A 23,255-nucleotide genomic window follows, 5' to 3' on the forward strand; every position below is an offset into this window, starting at 1 on the left:
CACCCACCTACCCACCTGGCACATGTGTAATGTGGAATACACACACACACACACACACACACACACACACACACACACACACATACACACACAGGGCACATGTGTAATTTGGAAAACACACACACACACACACACATACCCTCACACACCTGGTACATGTGTAATGTGGCAAACACACACACACACACACACACACACACACACACACACACAAACATAGCCTCACACACTTGGCACTTATGTAATGTGGAAAATTCAGAATGAAAAAGAGAATGGTTTAGATAAATGTACAATTTTTGTTTCCAAATATATTTGTGAAAAGGGGTTAGGGGAAGAAATGTTTCTTTGTAAATATATACAGAGAGAGAGAGAGAGAGAGACAGAGAGAGAGAGAGAGAGAGAGAGAGAGACAGAGAGAGAGACAGAGAGACAGAGACAGAGACAGAGAGAGACACAGAGAGACAGAGAGAGAGACAGAGACAGAGGGAGAGAGAGAGAGAGAGAGAGACAGACAGACAGACAGACAGACAGACACACACACACACACACACACACACACACACACAGAAACAGTGAGAGACAGAGATCTACTAAGGTAACCAAGGCAGCCATTCAGAAAATGTGTGTTAATCATATGAGATTCAGCTTAATATTTGACCAAGGCAATTCCAGAGGGTTTATCATTTTCCTGTAAAACTGTTTTAAAAGATGCCTTGTGATCTTCCTCTGCGTCCCCACCCCATCCCCAGCGCACTCCCTCCTGCTCCCAGGCACTCTGTGCTCACTGGTGGTCAGCTCTGGCAGTATTTGCGACCCATTAAGAACCTCTTGTCAGTTTCATAGAAATAAGGCCCCAGCTTCTTCCACAGATGGAGCTGAACTAGACCCTGGGGCTAGCCGTCACGTGTATCCATTTGCTTCATCTAGCACAGTGTTTCTCAACCTCCCTCAAGGTGTGACCCTTTAATACAGCTCCTCATGTTGTGGTGACATCCCCACCCATAAAATTACTAATAACTGCCCCTTCCTACGACGCATCACTCCTTCCTCCAAAGATAATTTCCCCTTCCTAGAGCTTAACAGAACACATGAACACTCATTGAGGGTCTCTTTTTGCAGTGTGTGTGTGTGTGGTTTCACGACTAAGTCAGACATCATAAAAATGCAATGCACAGCGTCTCCATCACCTCCCAAATGGAGGTTGCTTGTTCTCAAATTCCTTTATTTTCCCCTTCCCTGCAGAAGCAACCGGTGAAACAGCATCTCTGATTCTGAAGCTGAGACCAGCTGAGATGGAAGCTGAAATGGGAAGAATGCAAAGCATAGAAGTGGGCGGCAGAGATGGCTCAGTAGCTAAAGTGCTTGACACACAAGTGTGAGCACCTACATTTATTCCCCAGAAGCCACTTAAAGCCAGATGCAGAAGTGCACATCTGTGATGCCAGTGTTCCAACAGAAGTTAAGAAACAGAGACAAGGGCATCCCTGATGCTTGATGAAGCACTAAATAATAAAGACACCCTGCATTAAACAATTTGACAGCCGAGATTGTTCCCTGACTTCCACATGCAAGCAGTGGTGCATACACGTGCCTACACTCACACACACAAAGGCACCCTTTCCCTAAGAGGAGTGAAGTGACCTGGATCCCCAGATAATGCTGTGGAGCTGTGGATCCAAACTGTCCCACAGCCTTGCGGTCTCTCTTGGATCAATAACTAGATCAGCATGGGCCCGGGTTATCGTCGGCAAACAAGTGGACAATTGAAGGCTTATTTAGCTGGCAAGGAAGTGTCACACCTGCCTGAAGGCTGGCCTCGAGGAATCACGTTTACAAAGCTGTCCCAATCGTCAACACTCGCTGTCTTTGCCTTTGCTCCCTTTCATCTTTGCACTGTTAACTTGCAGTTGGGACACCTGAGCTATCCCCAGGGGTGCCGCCTTCTGTGGTCCTAGCAGCCATGCAGGGTTGGGAAGAAACAAGTGACCTTGATAGTGATCCGATCCGAAGTACGATATATATTTCTGAACAAGAGTCTGCATACTCTATGGAAAGAGTTGTATATGACACCAAAGAGCTACTTATTGACTCAAGATGCTCAGAGCTGGCCATCGTGGATGGCTTCCCTGACCACACTAAATCAGCAACTGTCAGTCACTTCAGCCAGAATACTCCTCTGTTTAGTTGCAGTCTTTGTCTTCAGTTCAGTTGTGGCTTTAGAGTATAGTTTTCAGTTTTGCGCTTACTGATTTTGCTACTATATTCTTGTTAGATAGGCATATGGAGTTTTTTTTTAGAAATGAAAAGAGACAAGACTTTAAGAAAATTGTATTGTAATCCAGCTACAAATCCTTTGTGGTGGCCTGCCTGCATGATATATGTTTATGCAATTGTGGCACAAACGTTGTGGGAGTAGCCAACCACTCTCTGGTTGTGTTTAAGGTCCACTGCATGAGATAAAGCTCATGCCTGACAACGCCCAGGTTGCCAAGGACCTGGTACAAGATAGCCCGTGGACCTAGGAGAAAACCAAATACTGTTATTCTGCTAAAGGGACACAAGAATAGAATGACTTCTAATGACATTTTACTGTACCCATAGATCAGTGTCTCAAGCTCCCTACTACAGCAGATAGGTGCTAATACCTTGTAATACATCGACTCATGACTGGACAAGTTGTAGAGGGAGAGATCTGGACCATTCAGTCCTCAGTGGGACATCCTCATCAAACCTCTCCTCTCAGGGTTCAGGGAACTATGAGGAAGAGGAGTGAAAAGATTGTAAGAGCCAGAGGGGATGGAAGATGCCAAAGGAACAGGCTCTTCTAAACACAGCAGAACTGGCCTACACATGAACCCACAGAGACGGAGGCAGCACGCACAGGAACTTCCCAGGTCCAAGCCAGAAGGGGTCCCAGCATGGACAGGTGAACTGAACATGGATTCTCATGCCAAAACCAGAAGCTATCTCCAATTGACAGCCGCGTGCAAAGGAAAAATTAAATTTCTCCTGTGGAATCTTACAGGGTATGGAATCCACACTTAGGGAGACCTATGCCCAGCTTAGATGGCCAACACAAACTGAACTCAAAGGTGTTTTGGAGATGCTTTCTCTCATAATGTTTTGTTTGAGCATTTTTAAAAAAAAAACTTGCTTGTTTTTGCTTATCTATTATGATTTCCAATTTTGTGTTTTTAATGGGTTCTCTCTGTCTCTGTCTCTGTCTCTCTGTCTCTGTCTCTGTCTGTCTCTGTCTGTCTGTCTGTCTGTCTCTCTCTGTGTGTCTCATGTGGATGTATGTGTCTGTTTCTTCGTGCTTTGATTTTTTTTTCTGTTTGCTTTATTTCATTCTGGGTTTTTCTTTGTTGGTTTTTGCCTGCTTTCTGTAGAGAGGAGAGAGAAGAGAGAGAGAGAGAGAGAGAGGGAGAGAGAGAGAGAGATGGGGGGGAAGAGAGAGAGAGAGAGAGAGAGAGAGAGAGAGAGAGAGAGAGAGAGAGAGAGAGAGAGAGAGTTGGGTGGTGGTAGTCCCTTTGGTTCTCACAATTTTTCCACTTCCTCTTCTTCCTTGTAGTTCCCTAAGGCCTGAGGGAGAGGTTTGAGATCTGGGAGATGAGGTAGGGAAATCATGATCAGGTTATACTGTATTAAAAAAAAGTTTTCAAAAGTTGTACTCTAGTCAGCTTAACTTATCATGGTAAATATCTTTGGGTTTTATTTCCTGAAACTTACTTCAGATTTTTCTTTTATTTTCCCGTCTTCTCTGTATAGAGACTTCAGATGCCTCAGAGTCTGTTTTTGGAACGAGTCTGTAAACCACTGACCTGTGTTACCAGGGCAGGCTGTGCCCAAACAAAGCAATTTACCTTGTGCCATTAGCTGTGGACTAGCTCAACAGCAGGTCTGTCCTATTGACCAAAGCAACAATTTAAGGAAATACTTATTTTTTTTAATTTATCATGTAGGGGGTAATTTAAGTAACTTTAAAATCTAAATACCTCTAAAGTATAGGGGGACCCTCCTCAGACTTTAACATGTGCGCACAGTGCATAAGCAGTGGGAGTCACGTCCAGCTCTTTACTCCCCGTGATGATTTGGACTGAGATTCCAATCCTAGTGACAGACCCACGTGACACTTGGCTGAAAGGTGTTCTTTAGCATTCTGCTTCTGAAATCACTACTTTATGACAGTCTCACTTTCATCATTCCTGTCTCTAAAATAAGATAAAACTTATCTATTATCAAAATTTTCACATCTTTGTTATAATACTAAATTTATCCTGATTGACACTGCACCATGTATTAAATACATTATTCCAATATCATTTGTTTCGCTTATTTACTTCCATAGAAGGAAAAAAAAAGACATTAAATTGCAAAAGGCCATTGGTACACTGCTCTTCTCCCAAATAAAGATGATTTGCTATTGTAATAACAATCTAAAACACCTTTGAGGATGTATAAATATCATTGAGTCACTAAAGTAACTTGAAATTTTAAAGTAATATAGATCTGTTTTGGGGGAGAGGCAGGGCCCTCATTGTATAAAATGGTGGTTTGGCCTTTTTTTCCTGCACTATAATTTAGCCTAGAAAGAATATTCTGAATATCTTGTGGGCTGAGTTCTGAGGGGGTACCGGGTATTGGACTCTGTTCTCTGCTTGGGTCCCTCTGGAAATGTCTGTGCTAGGAACCGCTGCTAGGGATGGGCCCGTGGAACCACACACAGTGTTTTGAGAGCTAAGCAAGGAAAATGGCTGGCTGGCTCTTACATGAACGTCGTGTTTTTCTTCTCACTAACTTGCTGTGAGAACACGCCTCTTTGAAAATTACTGTACTTTTTGGCTTCGCTTCCCTTATTAAGGTAGGGAAAAAGAAAAAGAAAAAGAAAATAGTATTCTCCCATAAGGGTCTTTTTAAGCAAGGCTCTCCCATGGTAGTCCTGCCTGGCCTGAGACTTTCTATGTAAACCAAGCTGACTTGCTAAGATCTTCCTGCCTCTGCCTCCCCGGAGTAGTATTGCGTGTGTGCCACCACAGCTGGAAATACGTGTCTTTTTCTACCATAGATTTGTTTTATGTTGTAAGTGCATTTCTTGTCTGTTCTAATTAATTTCTCTCTCCTTCTTGCTTCTTGTAAGGTATCTTAATGACAACTTGTCACTGTTTGACATTAAAAAAATCACTTTCTTATACTTTAATCTATGTAAGCAAGAAATATAGGAAAATAAAACCCAGAAAGGTTTTATATAAAGTGGAAAAACACTGTTTCTCTCTCTCTCTCTCTCTCTCTCTCTCTCTCTCTCTCTCTCTCTCTCTCTGTGTGTCTCTGTCTCTGTCTCTGTCTCTCTCTCTCTCTGTTTCACTGACACATATTATACTCTGGTGTTGTCTGTGGAACATGAAGCTGTTCACCAGCAGGGCGACTCAACGCTCAGACAAGAAGTAGTGTGAACATGACTAGGTTTTGCTGGGTTACAGAAATTAATTTTCCAACTTTTAAAAGCACTGGAGACCTGGCGGGCACAGAAGCTTGAAAAGAAATCCTGCTTTGCTCGAGGAATTTTTGGGCTGAAGAGGTTTTCTCATCCCGAAGGTCTGGGTGACAGGCAACCATCTCCAGTTCTCTGGTACCCACTTCCCTTCTTGTGATTTTTCCCTCTCCAGGAGGTAGTAGCTATTTACTACTTCCGGGTTTATTTGTATTCTTTTAGGCTATATGCTGCCTGAATAGTCACCATCAAAATATTTAAGTGTGAAGTTTATGCAGACTCTTCTGAGTCCATCTTTGGTAACATTCATGCGGATGACAACACTCTTCCAACTGATTTTGTTACCAGTAAAGAAATAAAATGCCTTTCCAAGTATATCTTAGCACATCACTCAAAAGCTGTGATAGCCGCTCCATCACTTCCCTCAGCTCAGTTAGCTAAATGCACTTGTTTGGTTAAAACTAGCCGAAAAGGTCTAAGGACCACAGATTCGTGAACTGTGAGTTTACTTTCAGTATTCGGTAGGGTGAAGAATATCCAGGTTTCAGGGCTCAGGGACTAAGAATTGTTGAAGGCTAAAGCCTCTGGAGTGAATAAATGAGTTGTTTTTTTCAGGACAACTAGATCTCTAAGGAGTTTAAAGACCTGTGGTTTCTGTTTTTATCTTTTTTTTTTTTTCAAGACAAGGTTTCTCTGTGTAACAGCCCTAATTCTCCTGGACTTGCTTTGTAGACCAGGCTGACCTCAAACTCACAGACATCCACCTGTCTCTGCCTCCCTGGGTGCTGGGATTAAAGGCGAGCGCCACCACGCCAGGTTACACCTGTGGTTTCCAGAGCACGGACTAATGGAGTTTGGTTTCAGCACCTTGGTGAAATCTGCCGTAATCACATCAATTATAGACCTACTCGGTGCCACCTGGGGAGCTCCACTGTATACCCTCTGATGTGCAGGCTATCTGACACTTAAGGTCATCCTGCCCACACAGAACTGGGAACTCAGATATTTATTATCCGTCAATCAAGATAGTTGATCTTGTTTCTAAATATAACTGGCTACAGTTACCTCATGTCTGGCACAGTGATTCCAAGAGAGTTAGCTATTATGAGCCAGATTAGAAACAATCTGTTGTATTACAAACAACATTGAAATTAAAGAATTTTGAGTCCTTCCTGTAAGCTGTGTACAATGTGATGTGGGCATGTAAATAGTAGCTACCGTGTTTTTTTTACTAAGCCGTTAAAGGCTAGGCTCACAACCATGTATTTTCATTTGTTTGTGTACGAATGCTTCGCCTGTGTGCTTGTAAATGCACCATGTGTATGCAGAGGCCGTGGAGGCGAGGAGATGGTGCCAGATCACCAGAACTGGAGTTACACATGGACGTGACCCTCCGTGTGGTCGCCAGCAACCAAAGCAAGTCCTCGCCACATGTTGAGTGGTAGACGTAAAAAAGTACTAAGAAAAGAAATGATAAAACTAGGTGGAGAAATTCGGGTAGACATCTATGTTTTATAGGAGTTGGGGATGGGGGAATAAAGGAATGTTTCAGGGATGAAGAAGGGGCAGAGGAAAAACACTTTTGAAAAGCGTTCTAATTGCCAGCAAGACACTCGCAATGTAAGTATCTTAGTGTGTATCTCTAGATAGGTGGGTTTTTATTTGGAAGAGAGCCAAGACCATTGCCATGAAACAACACGAGCAGTTCTAGGAGGTAGAATTGGAAAACATCTGTCCGGTCTGTGTACGTAAGAGACTGTGATACGGTCAAAGGCCATGAAGATGGTTCATAGGCATGATGGTATTTTCACTGGACAAGCAGAACTTAACGTGGCTCCTAGGGTTTTTTTTTTTTTTTTTTAACTACAGTTCTTCCTTAAAAAATTTCTCCAAAGACAAACAGGACAGTTCTCACCATTTTCAGTAACATGGCAAGGGAGTAAAAATAGCAAGCGTGGCTTACACTTCAGAATGTTTGGTTGTATCTCTTGTTCCAAATTTCATCTGTAATGATAGATATCTGCTATTTATGTAGAGGTTCTTCAAAGCCAACCATAATACGAGCAAACTGTTCCAGGGAGCAATGGCAGCTGAAAAGCGGACCTCCCTAGAGCATCTCGGGTTTCGCTGTGAGCCGACTATTTGATTCCAATAGCACTAATATCTGGGGGAGATTTTTAAGATGCAAGCTGGAAATAAAGACTTAGCTTAAGAATATTTAAAATGGAAACAACTGCCCGGGCCTAATCAGAGTTCCAATCTAAGTTTACTCTAACTTGTAGATGCCAGCAACAGACACCACCTGCCATTAGCTTCTGAGGTCTGAGCCACACTTGAAGGCCAAACGCAGAATCTTTTGTTTGCCCACAAAGGAAGAACACAAAGTTCTTAACAGAATAATGAGAGCAGAGCTGGAGGGGGAAATGTTGGTGCTGAGTGCAGTGATTGTTCAGGCTGTTAAGATTTGGTAAAGAGCTACCTGCCATCACCACCTATATCCACTAAAGCAGGGACAGCTTTCCTTCCACAGGTCCCAGGTCCTGGCAAAATCAAGCATACAGAACAAGACAGGGAGAACTTAGGAGGGGTTTTGCATTTCATGACAGGTCAAAATTAGCAAACGAAGAGCTGAATGTGCCAAAAATTGAACATTATCAATATCCTTGAATGCCAAATGCAATGGAGAAGGAGGTCATTTCCCATGGTAGCATTTATTTTTCTGAGCTATTTTCTCTCTAGAGAGATACTTCTAGACACTCTCTAGAAATACACTTTAAAAAATTAACTTCACGAGAAGCTCTACAGTTATGTGTCCTTATGATATATATATATATATATATATTTTTTTTTTTTTACAATGGTACCTTTATTAAGCTTTACTTATGGATAAGAGGTGAACCACAGCGGTCTACATCAATAACTATGAGGTAAAGTAGGGAAGTGGGGCATTGGGTACTTAGAGCAAAGGGGAAGGAGGATGCCTTGGGTGACTCTGTGATGGCCTTTTATTGTTGGTACTATGTACAGCAATCTATTTGGCTATAGATGACAGTCAGCTGAGTAAGCCCAGTGGAAGACTACTACCTTGTCAATGATACCATCAATGTTGAAAAGTTACACACTTAACAAGTGTCCGAACATCCCTGTCAGCCTGCATGGATGGCAATTTATTTCCTCAAGGAAAATACTTCATAAAACACGGTGCTAAGTATGTTTGTTTATTTACTTGTTTTAAAACATCAACATTAATATATATCAATTGAATACATTTGACTAATATATACTTAAAAATCATTAGCAAAAGTTTTGGGCCCTGATGCCCCTCTCAGGGGCAAAGCCTATGGGATTAATATCTGAATGTACGGTCCTTCCCCGGATGTACGGTCCTTCCCTGGATCTACAGCTCTTGCCTTCTCGCTCATTCTTTTTCTTTGTCCCACACAGACAGGCAAGGACACGGGGATGTGTACCAATCATCAGAAGCCTCAGTTTCCTTTACTGCATTACAAGTGCTCTACTGTGAAATGTCAGCACTTGGTACTTCAGGTGATGAGAAAAGCGCTGGTGAGCCACGCTTAGCTCCTGGCTCTCCCTCTACCTTTCAAACATAGGTCGAAGTCACTCTCAACTTTAGCTGTGACCCGAGCCAAGCTCTTAGCTTGGACGCTGGCCAGCTTCTTTGTCTTGGGTCTCTTTTTTCTCCCAGCCTCAATTTTCCTGCCTACCAGTGTTGATACTTTCCACGTTTATGTAAGGTGATGGATTAGGATACTTTATAGCAAGCACATTGACCAGTAGGAAGCAAGCTTTTTTTTTTTGCTTTAAGACTATTATTTGTGAATTTTAATATAATTTAGTATTTTGTTTTTGTACAGGCACACATTTTATGTTAAGCATATTCCTTCAACCATCTCTTTGCTGATCACTCCCCACACTCCTGTTTGTCTCCTTTGTTCCTGTGGACAATTTCACCTCTGCTGTTATTTTATGTATACAAACAAACAAACAAACAAACTATATATATATATATATATATATATATATATATATATGTATACACACACACACACACACACACACACACACGGTTTTATGTGACTATATAAAATCTAGGACCCCAAAATGAAAGGACATATTTGTCTCTCTCTGCGACTGCCTTAATTGGCTTCCTATGATTATCTCCAGTTATATCCCTTTTCTTGCAAATGCCATAGCTTCATTTCTCTTGGCAGCTGAAAAATATTCCATATGCCACATCTTCCTTGTCCATCTCTCTCAGTTGCCGGGTTGCTGCATTGGTTCTGTTAGATGGTAGTTGTGAGAAATGCTGCAAAACCCCCCTGATGTGAGATTATCTCTGTGTTATGTTGACTTAGGGCCTGTGGGTAAATGCCCCAGTGTTATATAGCTGGGTCACATGGCATATCTAGTTGAGCTTTTTGAGAAATCTCCATATTGATTTTGACAGAGACTGGACCAGCTTACCTTCCCGTTGGCAGTGCTAAGGGGTTCCCTCTAATACAACCCCACCAGCTTTCCTTGTTATGTTCTTTCTCTCTTATTATTGAAAACGTTTTGTTGTACTTTAATTATGTGTCTGTGTGAGGGAGGTGTATGCACGCGAGTGCAGGTGCCTGTGGAGGCTGAGGAAGGCAACGTGTGCCCTGGAGCTGGACTTACAGGTGGATACTGGTGTGGGTGCTGGGAGCCAAAGCTGGGTCCCCTGCAAAATCTCTGAGGTATCTTTCCAGCTTCTGTTGCTTCTTTTGTTTTTTTAATTTAAAAAATTTAATGAAACTTGTTTCATACAATATATATTGATCATGTTTTCCCCTCCCCCAACTCCTTTCAGATCCTCCCTCTCTACCCACCCATCTTTGTATACTCCACCTTCTGTGCATGTGTGTGTGCATGCACGTGTGTGTCTGGGTGTGTGTGTGTGTGTGTGTGTGTGTGTGTGCGCGTGCGCGCGCGTGTGCGTGTGTGTGCTCATTTGCTTGTGTGGGGGAATGTGAAAGGAAAGTTTGGGGTAGATAGTTCTCTTCTTCCACCATTTGGAGTCTGGGGAATAGATCAGTTGGTGGAAAATGCATTTTCCTGCTGAGCTATCTCGTGGGTCTCAGCCTCAACCTTCAATTCTGTGAGTCAGTCAGTTCTGCATTTATAATTCCAGAACATGCAAAGAGAGCAGGGTAGTTGTTTTTTTTTTTTTTTTTTTTTTTTAAGAATCACCTTTAATTCTGGAACTCTGTGGTTCTATGTCCAAAGTATTTGATGGAGATTCTGGAGGGATAAATATGATATTTTATCCAGAAAAGAGAAAAGCAGCATTTTAGAATGGCAGTTTTCTCTCCTGCTATTCTGCCTTTCCTCCCTCAATCATCTTTTGACATACTGCTCTTGAAACAGAATTAACATTTACCCCAAGAAGAAAGAGGAGTTATTTTGAATGGGCTAAGTCACCAGGGTGGGGTGGGTGATGGGTGAGAGAGAAGAGGATAGGGGAAAGGGGGGGGGACTTTCTATTAAAAGCCCTTGGGGAGTTGAATTATTTATTGATTCAGTCTGTGGTCTAAATTTGAGGTATGTGTTAGAGGAATAAAGGAAGCATTGTGCCTTGAGACATTTAAAATAAAATCAGAAAGCGCACATAATTCTTATCTTAGAAATATGATGGTACAGAGAACTGCACCTGGGCAAAGGAGGGAGGACAAGAGAGCTGTGGTTAAGCAAAGATTTCTAATGTTTGAAATTTACTCAAAGTAACCAATACGTGTGTGTGTGTGCGTGTGTGTGTGTGTGTGTGTGTGTGTGTGTGTGTGTTTGTTATTATGTATATCCAGCTCCTCTTAAGTGTTTTACTTCATTATTTTTCAGAATTGTATTATTTACTATATACAGGCCGTGACTAAGACAGACATACTCCCAGCACTTTTTTGGAGGCTCAGTTGTAGCCATGGAAGTGAACTTGATAGAGTATAGAGAGGAAGAGAGAGAAGACTAGATAGAGGCCGAGTATATTCTCTAAATGATAAAAACCTTGTTTCCTGTATAAATGACTGTTCCGATTCCCCACCACAGCACTTGATAACCAGTTGGTTATATTCAACTCTTTCGAGGAATAAGAGCAACAGTATTCTTTAAAATACAACACCATCAAAAAGAGACAGATAAAACTCTAGCGTAGAAGTCATGGGAGTAGTACTCCCTCTTGAAGAAATGATCAATGTCATGCAATTTGGTCATGATGGAACATTCTGCCTCCCATGGTGGATCATGTGGTGCACCAACGATTTAAATTACTCCTCAAATTGGACCCTGACTTTAGGGTTTAGAAAGGACGCATTTTCAAAAGAGGTCATTGCCGAAACAATTCCTTTAATCAACAGTCAGAGGATTTACCCAACTGATGGTGCCAAGCATCCTTCACAGGGACCACGATGGTGCAGAGCTCCCATCACTCAACGGGGCAAGAGGATCAAATGCATTTGTAAATGCAGATTTTCGCTTTCTGCAGTTCTTTTTCATCTTCTGGAAAGTGATTACTAGACTTAATCAGCGTTCCTCTGTGTATCATTAACTAATTTTATCTTTCTCCTCTAAAAAAAATTTTTTTTAATAGTGAGTTTAGAAGAACCCACTTTTAAGTCCTTTGGATTCCATGTTTTCTCTGTTGAAGCCTTGAGGGATGCTAAATTTAAAAGTAGGGAAATAGTAATTAAAAGTGATTAGGAGAAGGAGTTTTGGTGCTATGCAATGTGGACTCAATTCTCCCAGTCACAAGCTGAACCAAGTGGCAGCTTTTGGTTTTCATTATAGCTTTACTTGCTATTTTAATAAACATGAACCCAGTATTCAAACTTTTAATACCCTGCTGTTTAACTGTTTCCAGAGAGCCATCCAGCTCTTTTAAACAGTCTTTGCTTTAAAAATTTTAATTTGTTTGGCTCAGTCTCACCTTAGAAAGTTGTAGCCTCATGGTAAACTCCTTTATAAGTTGATTTCCAGAATCATAGCAATCCTAACCTCCCCCCCCTCCCCCGTAAGTGTTTCCTCATGTGCCAAAGTTGTTGGTGCTGACAGCTTCCCTGACTTGTTTTATCTGGTTCCCACAGCATGTATGAGAGACAAACACAGGAATGCGTTTAGCACTGCCTGGATACATCCAGACAGCAGCAATACTTACAGCTCTTCGAGGAAGCGGAGGTTGTGTAGGAGACTCGGGGGCAGCTGACTGATGTTGTTCATACTGAGGTCCCTGGAGGGGAAGACAGACAGCACGTGAGGAGCAGGAATGCCACCGCGAGGAAATGCAGCGATTCGCTTCACACGTTCCCAAGCGAGGCAGTAAAACAAATTCATTCCTCTGCCTGGCAAATGAATGGTGATTCCCCATCTTAAATATATGACCCGCCAACGCCAGGGGCTCTTTCTCAAACTAAACCCTCTCTATGAGGAGCTTGCGTGGGATTCAAGACCGCTTAGACCCTACACGGGCACGGTTGTAATTCTTCCCGTTTAAAATGATGTTGAGTAGGGCAGAAGAGGAAGCAGACGTGACTCAACTTTGAGTCTTGCTTTCACCTCTTTGACAGAGAGAGATGTCTTCACCTTGCAACCCTAGGACTCCAGGTTCTCTGGGATTTTAAGCACCTTATAAAAACAAATGTTTTGATTCAAAGAAACTTAAAACAAAGCAACACACACACACACACACACACAAAAGCCTATTCCCTCTTCGAACTTGCTCCTTTTGCCGCTTCTCGGATTGCATTAAATAAGTGAAATGAACCATAAAACTAGGGTGTAAGGCGAGCCTGGTCTGTAGCACACTTCCTGCTGGGCCTGCACAGTAGTTCCTGGCGCAGGAACCAGCAAGTCACTTTGGGCAGAACTCAATCAATTTTTGTTTTCAGTGGAAGTCCGTGTAATTCGATTGCATTCTGTGCTTTTATTCCTCGATTTCTTTACTGTCTCTCGCATGCTGCACAGTATCCCCGGTCATCCATCTCTGCGTCTCAGAAGCCCAGAGACTGAGAGCTGGGTGAACCTGACATCATGTGGTGGCTGCAGGCTTGGGGAGGAAGTGACCTGCTCCCTTATCCCGAGAACGGCTGCCACTATAACATCAGATCTGACCTCACCCGGAGGCTCGGAGCTTCTTCACAATGTGCACATCCCTGTTGTTAAAGTGTGCACACCCACTGCAAGCACTCAGCCGAGCAGACATTGACCATGCGGTTGTTTTGTCAAATGTGAACGTTAACTCAGTGGTGCTCTGAAGGGAAGAGCTATTTTTAAATGAGTCAGCCTGAGGCTGGGAAGGTAGCTCAGTGGATAAAGCCTTTGCCGTTCGAACACAAGGACCAGGGTTCAGATCCCCAGAACCCATGTAGAAGACAAGGCCGGTATGGCAGCCACTTCTAATGCCAGTGTTCTGGGACAATGGATACCTGGGGCAGGCTGACTAGATGAGTCGGAATCAGTGATCTAAGGGTTGACCAATAGATCCTGCCTCAGGAGAGTGAGAGTGACTGAGGAAGGTACCTGATGCCATTCCCCAGACTCCCATATGCATGAGCACACATGTGCACATGCGTAGACACCTAACTCGTGCACACACATATTCCTTCTACATGTAAATATGCATACATGCATGCATGCACAGCACACACACCTGCACATGCAAAAAAAAAAAGTAACAATTGTTCAAGGGAGACAAAATGTTTTGCTAAATATTTGAGTATGGTAACCTTAGAAATACGGTTAATTTTGACATCTACTAGCTTATAAAAATATAGCAAATACATGCTATATTCTCACCTTAAAACTAAAAGACAAAAATATAGACTAAAATATGTTTGTGTTTTTAAAAATTTGTATTTTCCTGAGATGGTCTAGATAGTCAAAATTAATGACAGTTTCAGTGTGTATGTGTATTTGAAATAGCAATGTGTTAAACAAATCAGTGTAGTTTTTAAATATCTCACAGTGACTGTGAAATCTCTGAAAAGACTTGACAATCCTACACATAGTCATAGCTTTAAAAAATTAAAAAAAAAAGTCAGTTTGGTTTCCTGTTGCTGTGACAAAATACTCTGACAAGAAAACAACTTGAGGGGTGTGTTGGTTAGTGTTTTGTTTTCCACCTTAACACAACCTAGCATCACCTGGGTAAATGGAATCTCAACTTAAGATTTCCTCTACCAGAGTGATCTGACTGTAGGCATGTCTGTGGGGCATTTTCTAGATTGTTAGTATGTAAGGCCGCAGCCTTGCGTGGGTAGCACATCCCGAGGCTGGTGTGTCAGGGCTGCACAATGAGCTGGCTGACCATGAGCCAGTGGGAGAGCAAGGCAGTTCTCCTCCACCGTTTCTGTTTTAGTTCCAACCCTGACTTCCCTGAAGGACGGACTGTGACCTAAAATGCTGAGCTTTTTATCTCCTAGGCTGCTTTTGCCCATTGTGTTCATCACAGCAACAGAAGAGCCGCCTAGAAAAAAGCAGGAAAGGGTTTATGTTAGCTCATGGTTTGAGGTTATAGCTTATTGTTACACCAGAGGTGTCAATGGCAGGATTGGAGTGAAAATTCCAACCAAGTGTTGGAAGACAAATCAGAATGACAAACTCTTAGCTAAAGTAACTAAAAGAAAAACACAGAGAAACCCTGTCTTGGAAAAAAGAAAAAGAAAAAGAAAAACAGAGAAGAAATACATCAACACGATTAGAGTAGATATTAAAAAATTCCAGTAAAATCTACAGGACCGCTAGAGAATACTTTGAAAACATATTCCAAAGAACTGGAAAACATACAAAAAGAGGATAAATTCCTAGACACATATGACTTATTAAATCATAAAACTATAAATAATTTAAATAGATCAATAACAATCCATGAAACAGGCAGTAATAAAAACTGTCCTCACAAAGAAAACTCCAGGAGCAGATGTGCTCACTGTTGAAGATGATCAAAGACTTCTCCAGCTGTTCCATGGAGTAGGAAGGGCACTCACTCTAGGTAGCCACTGGTGCTCTGACACCAAACCAGATAAGGAGACAACAAAATAAAACTGTAGATCAAATTCTCTGATAGATATTGATAAAAAGCATAGCAATAAAATCCTTGCAAACTGTTTTCAAGAACACAATAAGATCCCACAGTATGGTGAAAGTGGTTTCATTCCCACAAATAAGTTAATTCAGCACACAGTTTGAGGACTGAAATCATATGATCATTTCACAGGATGAAAGATTTTTTAACAAAGCTCAACATCTCTTCCTGATAAGCCTTCAAGAAACTAGGAAGAGAGAACATAGCTGAGCATCATAAAGTCTATGTACATTTAAGTCTGTGTATCCAAAACTGATGTTATATTAAGTGGGAGTAAACTGAAAATATTTCTCCAAAGTCACAACTTGAGACAAGGGTCCCATAATCATGGATCATATTCAACAGTGTTTGAAGTCTTGTCTAGAACAATCAAACAAGAGAAAGAAAAGCATTAGAGGCAGGAAAGGAAGAAGTCAAAGTATCCTAATTTACAGATAATATAATCTTGTTCTTAAAAGTCCTTAAGGATTCCACTGGAAACCTTATACATCTTATTAACATTTTAAACAATGTAGCTAGATACAAAACCAATATATAAAGATCAGCAGCCTTGTACATGCCACTAATGAAGTTATAAAAATAAGAAAAGAAAAAATTATACTTATAGTAACATCAAACAACAAACAAACAAACAAACAAACAACAAACACAAAGAGCCCACAGAAAGAAATTCAGTCAGTGAGAACCTTCTACTTTTTGACTAACATTAAAAAATATAAATTAGGAGGAAAAAGAGACAGTCTTGTCAACAAACGGTGCTGGGAAAACTAGATCCTCCCTGGTAAAAGAATGAAATCAGATCTCCATCTCTTACTCTGTATAAAAGTAAACTCAGACTAGTTCAAGGGGTTGAATGTAGGACCCGAGATTTTGAAATTGACAAAGGAAAACAGAGAAAACACTTCAAAACACTGGCATAGGCAACAACTTTCTGAAAAACAAAAACTCCAATAGCTCAGGAATTAACACCAAAAACTGACAATGGGATTACATTAAATAAAAAAGCTTTTGTTCAATGAAGGATACAATCACCAGAGTTATGCTGCTGATAGAATAGAAAAAATTCTTTGTCGTGTGTGTGTGTGTGTGTGTGTGTGTATGTGTGTGTGTGTGTGTGTGTGTGTGTGTGTGCACGTGTATGCACATTAATGCCTAAAATATACAAGGAACTGCGACGTGCATGTTACTGCCGAAAGTATACAAAGAACTGTGAGATTTAAAGCATCACTATTTGAGTCAGCCAGTGGGTAGGTAAATGAGCTGAAAAGACAGTCCCTAAAAGAAGAAAAGCAAATAAGAAATGAGTATTTGAAGAAATGTTCAATATCCTTGTTACCAAGGAAAAGCAAATTAAAACTGAGTTAATTCAGAAGAGAAGACGGACAAGTGAAAGGTGGGGAGGAGGGCTGTGAAGTGCGGCCTTCCGGACGTGACACGGCCACTGTGGCTGTGCTAACTGGCACCAGACCCACACAAGATCAAGCCAACACAATCAGCAACATCTCAACAGGCAGCACTGGCTGGACTCAGTGAGTTATTTAAAAGGAAAAAAAAATGGAGAAGACATGAAACATGAAGAAGGCCGGCACCTGGGAGAACGGGAGCAGGGAGGTGAGGGTGGATTTAACCAAGATGCAGTGTCTACACGCATGATACTGCTAAGGAGTGAGTCAAAGCCAGTCTACTCAGAAAACTGATTTAAGATTCTACCTCACTCTAGTCAGAGCGGGCATCAAGAACACAAATGCTGCTGTGAAGAGTGGGGACCCTCGTGTAGCAGTGTAAATTGGTGCGGACTCTATGGAAGTTAGCACGGAAGTTCTTCATGACTTCTTTACCATAAGACCCAGCCAGCACTAACACCCCCAAGTTCCCACCCAGAGGACTGCAGATCAACCAGCCAGTGAGAGTCTTGAAGACCTGCTGAGCTATTTACTGTCAGTAAGAAACGGAATTATTTTAGACGCACATCAGATGAATGAGTAAAGAAAACGCGGTACATATATTCAATAGAATTTTACTTAGTCACAGAGAAAAGTGAAATCAGGACACTCGCAGGAAAGTAATTTTCCTGCAAATCACAACCTGAGATTACTACACTCATCAAAATAAGTCACTTAGGAAAAAAAAAAATCCACAAGTTTTCTCTAATATGTGCCCTGGATTTAAGTTTACAAATATGAATGTGTGTGTGTGTGTGTGTGTGTGTGTGTGTGTGTGTGTGTGTGTGCATACACAGGAAGAGGCCATGATGAGAGGGGAGGAAGAGATCTTAAGTAAGCTATATGGGGGTAGTGGAATACACGGGACATGAAAGCAGATAAGGGTAGGCAGGTGGTCAGCAAGAGGAGGTTACAGAGGATTGCGGAGGCCAGAGGTGGGGGTGGGGGTGGGGCGCGGGGCGCGGGGCGCTGGGCGCGGGGCGGCGGGCGGAAGGATCAGTAGGAACAACACAGACTGGCACACGTGTAAGAAAGTGCGGGAATGAATGTGTTTCTTTGTGTGCTAACTTTAAAAACAGAGATCTTCCCCTGTAGCGGTTGTGGGGAAGGATCAATGCCTTGGCAAGTGCGGCTTGGCCCAGAGTTGAGGGCCTGAGGAGCAGTCTGTGCAGGACTGAGCCTGTATCAACAGGAAAATGGGATGTGTGGGATGGCTCTGATTCCCCTGTCTCAGAGCCTCTGATGGATCCTGAACTCCACGGGAAAAACATTGTTTAAACTCCCCAGACTCTTTAGACCCAATTTAACACAGGCCCTGTCTCCATTTCTGAATTAGTCGTCGCCCCCCCCCGCCCCCCCTTATTGTCCAACTTAAGACACCATTGAACAGACTCCTATGTATCTGACACAACTCTGCCTTTCCAATTTAATTCTGTATTTTCCAGCCAGTCCTTGAACGCCTGGGATGTGAAACCCGTGCGCCCGCTGAACACGTTGGCTCACAGCACCTGGGTCACTGTCTAATGGATGTTCCTAGTACCATCCTCTGCTCAAGTCTCCTGGCAAAGGCCCAGCTCTGAAAAAAACATCAAAATTAGTTTCCCCTGTGACCGTTCCAGGGTACTGAGTGCTACTAGGATGTACAGAGCGAATGTATAGAGCAGTGTCTATAAATCCCTGGTCTTTGTGGGTTTCCAACCGTGCTACACAATCCTGTTTTTTTGTTATTGCCCAACTCTCTCCTCTGGGAACTGTTTCCCACTTTACGAGTTGCCGCACACCTCTTAATCAAACAACCACTCTCGTCGCGCCCTGGGGATGCCTTCCCTCTTACTTCATGGAAATAACTGGAATTCTTTGGACCACCAAAGATGAAATAGGCCAAATTCTAATTCTAATTCTAATTCTCCTGCTTACTATAGCCGCAGTTCCTCCCTCGCTCAGGGCTCCTGCGCCGGCTACAGTGAGGAGCACGTTACTGTAGGTTATAAGGGAGTGCTTGTACCCCACCCCCAATCTGCCGAACTCCGAATCCTCAATAGACCTTATAATAGATGGAGCACTTTCAAGCTAATCAGAGCATGCGGATGATGTCCTCATTATGGGGTTGATGTCCTGATAAGAACTTCCCTGAGGGAGGGGTCTCTGCTGTTGGTCCCATGAGGACACAATGGCCATCCGAGAACTGAGGAAATGTGACTCACACAGTCCTGGATCCTCTGGTACCCGGATCGTGGATTTTTCTATCCCCTAGAGTTGGGAAAATATCATCTGTTGATTGATCCATCTATTGTACCCTAAACTGGTAGTGAAGCTAGAACTAAGACGCCGCCCCCTGCATCTTCCCTTTCCGTATCTGAGCGTAGGCAGGTCTCATTCGATCTTCAGCCCGCAGGATGCAGGCACCCATCACAGTCCCACACAGTGACTGAAGCTGTTCTTGCCAAGGATTGGCGCTTTTTAATGGATTATTTTTCAGATAAGCTTCCAGAGACAAGCTGTCCAGTGAAATTCCAAATCAAGGTGTAGGCTTTAGTAGCATTTTGTAGCTGCCCAAGTAATGACAGTTCTGGGTACTTTTGTTACAGTATTGTTTTTAACTACAAAACCATGCATCAAAACCAACCAACCAACCAACCAACCAACCAACCAACCAACAAACCAAAATGATGCATCCTGAAACATTCTTGTTGAAGTACAACACACACTAAGGAGTTGGTGGAATAAAATTTCACGAGTTAACATATCTCAAAGCCGAGCACAAACACAGCAGACGGAATGTGGCTGGAGTCTCAGGTGTCCCCTCCTCATTCACCTCCGACCACCAATTGCATCTAGAGCAGCCAGGCTCCTAAAGACTCTATAAATGGATCCTGCACCACATAGTTCTGTGTGCATCTAAGCTCTTTGCTCATTTAAAAAAATAAAACTTATCCTTGTGTTATATGTAGCAATAGTTTATTCATTTTCAATTCAATGCATTTGTCTATTCAGCTGTTGAAGGCCAGGGGTTATTTTTAGTCCATGCTGTTATGAGCAGTGATGTTATAAACATTTTAAACTTGTCTTTTAAAAAATATGCATTTACGAGCCAGGTGGTGATGGCACACACCTTTAATCCTAGCACTCAGGAGGCAGAGGCAGGCAGATCTCTGAGTTCAAAATCCTGAAATTATTTTATTTCAGAATATTCATTCAGTTGGGCACACAAATAGGAGTGAAATGGTTTGGTTTTGGGGTGTATTTTACTTAATAATATTGCTAAATTGGGTTTGAAGTAGTTGGCTTGATTTATTATCCTGCCAAATATTTCACCTCTAATTCCATCCATTTTCTATTCCAAAAGTTGGCTTGTTTCTTTTGTCTATGCTTGTCATTTGGTCAGGTCAGCAATCTCTCACTGCAGTTTTAAGTCACACTCCCCTAATAGCACTGATATCTTTGTGTATGACTATACCGACAACGCAGCAGGGTTTCAATGTTCTGGCAACGTGTTTAATCTCATTTGATGACTTTCAAATTGGAGGTAAAACACACTGGTTGTTATAAGCGAGCACACCTCCTCCAACGCTATATCACCTTGGTTTTAAAGTTGGCGGTGTGAGTTAAAAGTTTTGATTTGCTACTCAAGAGCTGAACAATCCTGAGCAAGTCCTTTGCCATTTTCAGACTTCGATTCTCTCCTCTGTATCACCAGCAGAGGCAACGACACCACCGATTTTCGTAAGGTCGCTGTGACAAAGGATTGCACTACCATGCACAAATTACCTCCAACGTGGCCTGGAACATTGTAAGGGGCACGTACTCTGCACATTTTATTAGACAGAACGTCTTCTTAATGATTCGTTTTTATTTTGCATCATGGGTCTCTGTGTGGGTATGTGCGTGTGAGCGCCTTTGCCTGTGGAGGCCAAAGGTGTCCCTCTTCAGAGCTGGAGTTGGAGGGTGTTGTGTGCTGCCTGATATAGGTGCTTGGGACTCAACTCAGGCGCTTTTCTGGAGCAGTTCTTTCTCTTCACCAGCAAGACATCCCTTCAGCCCCTTGAAAGGAATCTTTTAGGGATTTTTGAAATTATGTCTCTTTCCTGTACTGACATGACAAGGCTAAAGCAGTAAGAATATAGCTCTCTTGAGGCATTTTTAAAATTGTAAGATAATCTAAAAGATTTAGCACCAGCTGGCTTGTGCCATACTGGTATTATACTAAATGGCTATCTTAATATTGTTTTTAATGGGAACTTCAAAAAGACTGAGCTTTAAGCCAAAGTGCATGTGAAAAAAATTACATTAACATCTGGTAAGGGGTAGAGGTAGTTAATGTGGCTGGGTATTAATCTGTCGTACTGTGTCTAATGACAGAAGAATTAGTTAAAGAGAGTTACATGTGAGGAGATGGCTCTCTAGAAACCTCATGTATTCAGATTAGAACTACAAAATAAGAAAGTAAGCAAGCAGAACACAAGACCAAGCTGAACCAAACCAACCGACTGACCAACCAACACAACAGCAGCAGCAGCAGCAGCAACAACAACAACAACAACAACAACAGTTAAACAAGCTCTTTTTCAATCCAGAACGAGAAGCTCCCAATGTATAGAAAGAGTGTTAGGCACACGTGTTTCCACTCTTCCCTTAGAGGGAGGCTTTAGCTGGAAGAGTAGAGTCTTTTCTTGGGCAGTTAATTGTGCTGTGTGTTTTTGTTTTTGTTTTTCGAAATCCATGCCAGCAAACTACTAGTGGTGTTCACATTCTACGAGACTGACAACGGCACAGAAAAGCACGTTTGATACAATAAAACAGCAACAACAAAGATACCAAACATAAAGTTGAGAGAGGGCCGTGGATGTCTGTCATCCTAGCACTTGGGAGTTTGAGGACTCAGAGAGCCATGTAGTGAGGTCCTCTCTACACATGATGACCATTTGATGTGGTAATTATGGATATCTCAAAACTTCTCAAGGGTTATTGTGCATTCCTCAAAGTGAGTGTAGTGCTGATAAGTTCTGGGAGAACTGTGCCATCGGGCACATCACACACACACAGCACACATACACAAATCTAAGTGTGTAGGACAGTGGTTCTCAACTTTCCTAAGGCTGACACCCTTTGATACAGGCTCTCCTGCTGTGGTGACCCCAAACTATAGTATTCCTTTTGTTGCTACTTCATAACTGTAATTTTGCTACTGTTATGAATCATATGAAATGTTTGTGTTTTCTGAGGGTCTTAGGAGACCTCTGTGAAGAGTCTCAAAGGTTAAGAAACGCTAGTCTAGGATATAGAATCTTCATCTCCTCTGTCTTTCTCCTGTTCATCTGTGTAGATATTTCATGAGCAATATCAGCTAGCGTCTTAGTCATTTTTCTATTGCTGTGAAGAGACAACAAGACCAAGGCAATTCTCATAAAAGAAAGCATTTAATTGCAGGGGGAGGGCTTGCTTCTAGTTTCAGAGGTTTAGTCCATTATCATCAAGGGAGGGAATGTGACACTAGGCCAGTAGCTGAGAGCTACATCCTGATCCTCAGGCAGAGAAGAAGAAAGACTAGATCAGAAACGGGCTTTTCCAACCTCAAAGCCCACCCCACTGACACTCTTTCTCCAACAAGGCCACACCTGCTAATCCTTCTAATCCTTTCAAACAGCTTCACTCCCTGGGGATTAAACATTCAAATATATGATCCCCTGGGGTCCACTCTTACTTAAACCACCACATCTAGCTGCAGGGAGTTAACGTTGGGAGAAATCATTAGCCTTGGCCTGTTGCCTGAAGTACAGATCTTTCTTCTAATTGCTTTTTTGAACTTCTCTATGTGGCTAAAAAACCTGTTACCAAAATTCAACAATTCGAAGTAGAACTTGATATTTTCTTTTTCTTTCAAAGCGGTTTCTTTCTTCTCACAGCTAATGTATCCTTATTTTCTCAATCAACCAATCTAGAAGGCTGAGGCTCAGTTTTTTCCGCATCGCCTCCACTGTCATTTAAATGGTCACCACCTCTATTGATTATATCTCTGCCATGTTTCCAGAATAATAATACACATACACATAATTAATTCTAAGTAAGGAAACTTTTCACAGGTGAAGAAATAGATCACGTACAAATTTAAGTAGCTTCCTAAGTTAACTGGCCTTTTGCTGTTCGCCCATTCACTGGAACTCATGATATAGTTTCCATTTCTTCTTGCCGTAACTCAAATTTAGATCCTCATATT

At 42.1% G+C, this 23,255-nt stretch overlaps 1 protein-coding gene across 1 annotated transcript in view; it reads right to left on the bottom strand.

The window, feature by feature from the left end:
• The window catches only part of LGR5 (leucine rich repeat containing G protein-coupled receptor 5), a 112,477-nt gene that overhangs the window by 47,496 nt on the left and 41,726 nt on the right, over positions 1-23,255 (bottom strand). Inside the window, exon 2 of the mRNA XM_084795150.1 lies at positions 12,675-12,746. Coding sequence (XP_084651276.1) covers positions 12,675-12,746 — 72 coding nt within the window. The remainder of the gene's footprint in view (positions 1-12,674; positions 12,747-23,255) is intronic.

The sequence above is a fragment of the Acomys minous genome (genome assembly GCF_964271855.1).
Source record: "Acomys minous genome assembly, chromosome: 9".
In the NCBI taxonomy this organism is placed as follows: domain Eukaryota; kingdom Metazoa; phylum Chordata; class Mammalia; order Rodentia; family Muridae; genus Acomys; species Acomys minous.